Raw genomic sequence first — 4,758 nt, 5'->3', positions numbered from 1 at the left:
TCCTTCTATGTCGCTTTGTGAATGAGGCGGAGCCATTTGCTCAATAGTAAAACACACGTGCCTCGTGTACTGTACACAAAACAGTTTTGTCTTCTTAATTAAGCGACCCGCAAACATACTTCTTCTTATAAAATCTTGGTATTAAAATAAAACATATTTTTAACTCTACAGATAACCATTTTTGGTGAGCTTAAATTTCATTAGTTCGCGTTACGAGTTCTGAAGGCCCGGGCAAGATTAGAATGACATGGCAACACAGAAACTGAAATCTGATTGGACAAAAATTTCGACCATACACATTACGTATTGGAGCGGTATAAACAAACTTAGAATGGAACTTAGAGCTCTGATGGAGTTTAGGCTAGACCGAGCAGAGAAGGCCCTACTGGTTGTGTCAAAAGAAATTCAACTCGAATAAAGTAAAGACCTTGAAGACCTGTGGCAAAACACTCGACGGAATCATTAAAAATGTACAACATCCAATCTTAACCATAACAGTCTACGAAAAGGTCCATCCATTTTGAGTCAACCTGGCAAAAAGATACCTGTGTAATATAATTTGACCTGGCTCGCTTGCTTTTACTAGTCTGAATTGTAGCAAATTATTAAAACAACACACATATTTATCTGGTTGTCATGAATCTGACTGTGTGAGCACACAAGGAAAGGTAGATGAGCTATGTGCAAACATATCCAGAATATCTGCAGCGAGCGCCGTTAATTCTCCTCCCCTCACACTTGCTCCTGGCGCAAATGTGAGCGTTTGACCTTTTTAAAATGCAACGCCATTCTTGGACTTCAGAGTGTAAGATCATGATGCGTGCTGCTAAATCTGAAGGACTTCAATGCACACTGGCAGTGAGCTGCTTGCCGCCTGCTAATGCTGCACCTTGCTTTTAGGGGAGGGGGGGCCGAGGGTTGTAAATATCTCAAAACGGTTATTCTTAAGATGCACTCTCATGCTTTTAACCTTATGATGTAAGCCGACATTTTCTCTATTGAAGGTGTCGAGGTAAACTAAGAGACTGAAAGCAAATTGATCGAATCAAAGAAGTTTTGTATAATTTTATGGCTTCGAACGGAATTCGTATTGACGAGCCGATTTCCCTCATCTATGCAAGACACGTGCATCCATCCCTCTTCACACTCTCAGGTGGCATTACTGATGGAGTGTATCTTGTATGCTCTTTGTTTACATTTTGTCCACCACTTACATGCTAATCAACATGCAGCACGCTACATTGGGACGTTCGAAACGAAACACAATTGAGCTAGCGACGTCGTTCAGTGCCAATTTCGATCCTTCATTGGCACGTTGAAGGCCTGATGAGATTTTCCGGCAACGACGAATGAGAAACAGTCAAGATGTCGAGTGGGATGTTACTATCTTTTCTGTCGGGAATCAGGTCTTCACATTCTTAGACTTGGAATATCATCGGAAGAAGGTCCGAATGAACTTTGCGTCAAAAAAGTGAGCCTTGAAGTTATTTAAGTTGATTAACAAAAGACATTGAAAGGCATCCTCGGAAAAAACAATCGGATCGTAAATCGTGATCGCAATGGTGAAAAAAAATCGGATTGCTTTTCAAGAACGATCAGTCCGACTAAAACAGTTTTAAACACACGCTTGATAGCGTCAGCTTCTCTTTCCTTTCTTGTCACTGATAATGCAACTGGCAAATCAAGCTCTTGCTATTTTTTCCCCCCTCCTCCTCAAACAGGTGCAAGATCTCTCCGCTCGCTCAACACATCAAAAGCACACACACAACCTGCGAATAAATCACAGCCGACGCTAAGAATGAAGAGCGCAAGAGTGCATGTTGATTTAAAGCCTCGTCTCGTTTCATATTCATGAGGTGCAAAGCTTTGGTGCTCCCCGTGCTTGTTTACCACCTCGTACTGCCTGCTGTCCTTGGGAGCGGGTTTGATATTCCACCGTGCAAAGGTGTTGACATAAGCTTGCCATTTTGCATCCCGACATGATGCACGCGCTCACGTACATCATGCAATGTGCTCTCCTATTACGTCTTCCTTGTTAGGTATTAAAAACCCTCCCTTGTGATGTTTGTGGCTTCTGTCGAGGTGTTGACAATCGTTTGACTTATGTGGCTGATGCTGTGAGATTGGTAAAAGTACTCACTGGGTGAGATTTAGCATGAGGCAAACACAGGAAATTGCCCAGGGCCTCCGCATGTCTCGTAAAAATGGACTAATAAAGTTTTATATACTTGGAGCGACGAAAAGGTTGACCCAACTTGGACGTGCAGCGGAAACGGCGTCAAGGGTAACACAAGTGACATGTTTCATTACGGAGATAAAAATAAAACTGATATTAAAAGCAGTTTTATGTTTTCTTAACTTTAGTGTTGAGGTGAAGATTGTAATTATTGAGGAGTATTTCAAGGAGAATTTGACCTGGTAAGATTTATAAACGAAACATCTGTAGCTAGCTAGCTAGCTAACAACTCAATTTAAGCTAAACCTACTCATATCTGATACAACTATAGGAACTAAAATAATTATTTTTGCATTAATTTGAGATATTTCATTTTGGTTAGATTTTTTTGGGTCAATTTGGAGGCTCTTCGAATGATGAGTAGGTTTACTTTATTTTCTTTACTGTACTGCGTTTTTACAAAACCTGTAGCTGTAACAAAGTGCTTTACGAAACATGATGCAAAATAATACAACACATAAAACATCGCCAATAACACAACCGGGACAACTATCAGTTAAAGTTGTGTGAGTTTTGAATACAAATGTTTCGAGTTCAACGAATTAAGACGATGTGAGCGCAACCTCTGCAACTGTGAAACTGTAGCTCATTAATCCTTGCAAGTCTCTCCCCGATGAAGAATTAAGAAGCAGCAGCTGCTCTGAAAGCACTACAGGGAAAAACATCAGCTTTTGAGGTGGGGGAGAGCTGGGCCTCCCATAAGTGCCTTTCTCCCATTCACTCCCACGCGTCCCCCCCTCTGGAAATAGATTTGTTCATCTCACTCATGTTCTCATTTGTATTGATGAAGAGCTTGCTGGCTTTCTGGGTTTCTCTTATCCCACAAAGCCAATTAGTCACTTAGCAGGTCTATCTGGGCGAGCTGACATTGCACTGCTGCCCTCTGCTGGTGAGCGTTTGAACCGCTTTGGAATAGCCATAGCGCTAAACTATATCCAACCATTGTCTGAAACGCTTATCATAAAATGTTCCATAAAATTGTGTGAAACCACACGTACATGTATTTCAGACTTTTTGTTTTATTTTCGGTTGTCCAATCAGGAGTCAGCTCTCATGTGTTGCTATGTTGATCTAATCTGCCCAAGGCCTTCCCAATCAATTGTGCTGGATAATGTAATTTAAACTAGATTAGTATTAGAACTATTTTATCAACCAATCAATTCACCCCGAGGAGGCTAATCTGCCGACGTTAGCAGTTTTCCATCCACTGATTGTCGAAATGTGTTCCAGCCAACTCGAGCTTGCAAAACCCTTCTCTCGCTATCTGCACACATGAATAAGAGATTCACTGTACATTTATTGAATAATCAGCATCCCCAAACGTAGATAAATATTAACTCAAAACTAGTGTACTAGCCTGTGTAGCTAGCGTGCAGCCTACCACTGTGGTTTACAGAGGTCTGGAGCCCGCATTGAGGTTGGCGAATCCCAGCACTTCCAGGCTGTCGTAGTCATCGTAAGCGTCTTGTCCAAACCACATGAAGTCTCCTCCGTCCAGAGACGCTTCCCTGCACTTGGTCTGGTGGTCCCGTGTAAAGCGCCGACTCCTGGTGGCTTCTACGATGGGTTGCTCTGCAAAATCAGCCCCGTAGACCGAATTTCTCTCCATGGTGAGCGGGACCCCGTGGTGGCACATGCAGAAATGAGATTTGTGGTGACTGACTCCTTCGTCGCATTTTTTACGCCCTGCACCCTGGGCCCGTGAGAAAAGACTTGAATGAAGATGATTTCAAGGAAGTAAGGATAGGTAGGTTGGTACTCACATCATCAAAGACAATGATATTGTCCTTGACGGAGAGCTTGTTGTCATGATTTGAACTTGGATATGCTCTTGATTTCTGTCAAACAGGAAGACATTCAAACACCAAAAATGAGAACATTTTAAGGAGCTGCTGTGGGCCACCGCTGACGTCAAGATGCTCACGCTGAGCTAACTGGCCAACAGTGGCCAATTTTGTTATGTCTTCTATCTAACAGGATCTGAAGGAATGCGATAGTTCTGGACACCGATACGTACGTCTGTTCTCGTCTTGGTAAAGCGTTCGAACTTAAAAGCTTGCGGCAATTGTGCGTGAATCTGAGTCAGCATCCTCCCGGTGCTCGTGGACATCTCACGATTCCTCCCCTCGAAGGGCTGGGCATCTTGATGAGGAAACTGAGGAGGAAATTACCACAACATTAGATATACTTGAACATCTTCAGGGCTCAATTAAACAAAAAATTGTTTCGATATATTACAGATTTTCATTTTCATGAGTGCAAGTAAGTCATATAAGCATGAAAATTGCCTTACCCATTTGCCGTCATTCCCCATTGATTCTGATGAATAACGCTTGCCACCTTTTACCATGCTGACAGTTTGAAGGAGTAGTTTGGCAGCAAAATGGCGCATGTACGCACACACTGCTTCACTTAATAGGTCGTGAAAACACTGCTGGTGACTATGGCAACAGTGCATTTGACAACCAATGAGATATGAGCTCTTAGTTGGCCACTCAAATGAAAAACTGCAATACAAAGGG

At 42.5% G+C, this 4,758-nt stretch overlaps 1 protein-coding gene across 2 annotated transcripts; it reads right to left on the bottom strand.

The window, feature by feature from the left end:
• Positions 1 to 3,237: 3,237 nt before the first annotated feature.
• On the bottom strand, positions 3,238 to 4,694 carry tex36 (testis expressed 36). Of its 2 annotated transcripts, none has more exons than XM_088384189.1 (5): positions 4,530 to 4,694; positions 4,254 to 4,391; positions 4,000 to 4,074; positions 3,594 to 3,929; positions 3,238 to 3,500 (listed from the first exon to the last, which is right to left on the bottom strand). In XM_088384189.1, the coding sequence occupies exons 1-4, from the start codon at positions 4,692 to 4,694 to the stop codon at positions 3,627 to 3,629; spliced, it is 681 nt and encodes a 226-aa protein (XP_088240315.1). In that variant the 3' UTR covers positions 3,238 to 3,500; positions 3,594 to 3,626. The 2 variants fall into 2 exon arrangements, with proteins under 2 accessions (XP_088240315.1, XP_088240314.1); XM_088384188.1 differs by having other exon boundaries at positions 3,618 to 3,929.
• Positions 4,695 to 4,758: the final 64 nt, after the last annotated feature.

Source organism: Syngnathus floridae, chromosome 9, assembly GCF_059516105.1.
Source record: "Syngnathus floridae isolate MCC-2025c chromosome 9, RoL_Sflo_1.0, whole genome shotgun sequence".
Taxonomy (NCBI): Eukaryota; Metazoa; Chordata; class Actinopteri; order Syngnathiformes; family Syngnathidae; genus Syngnathus; species Syngnathus floridae.
Note: the sequence above shows the minus strand (reverse complement) of the source record. Positions and strands in the feature narration are given on the sequence as shown.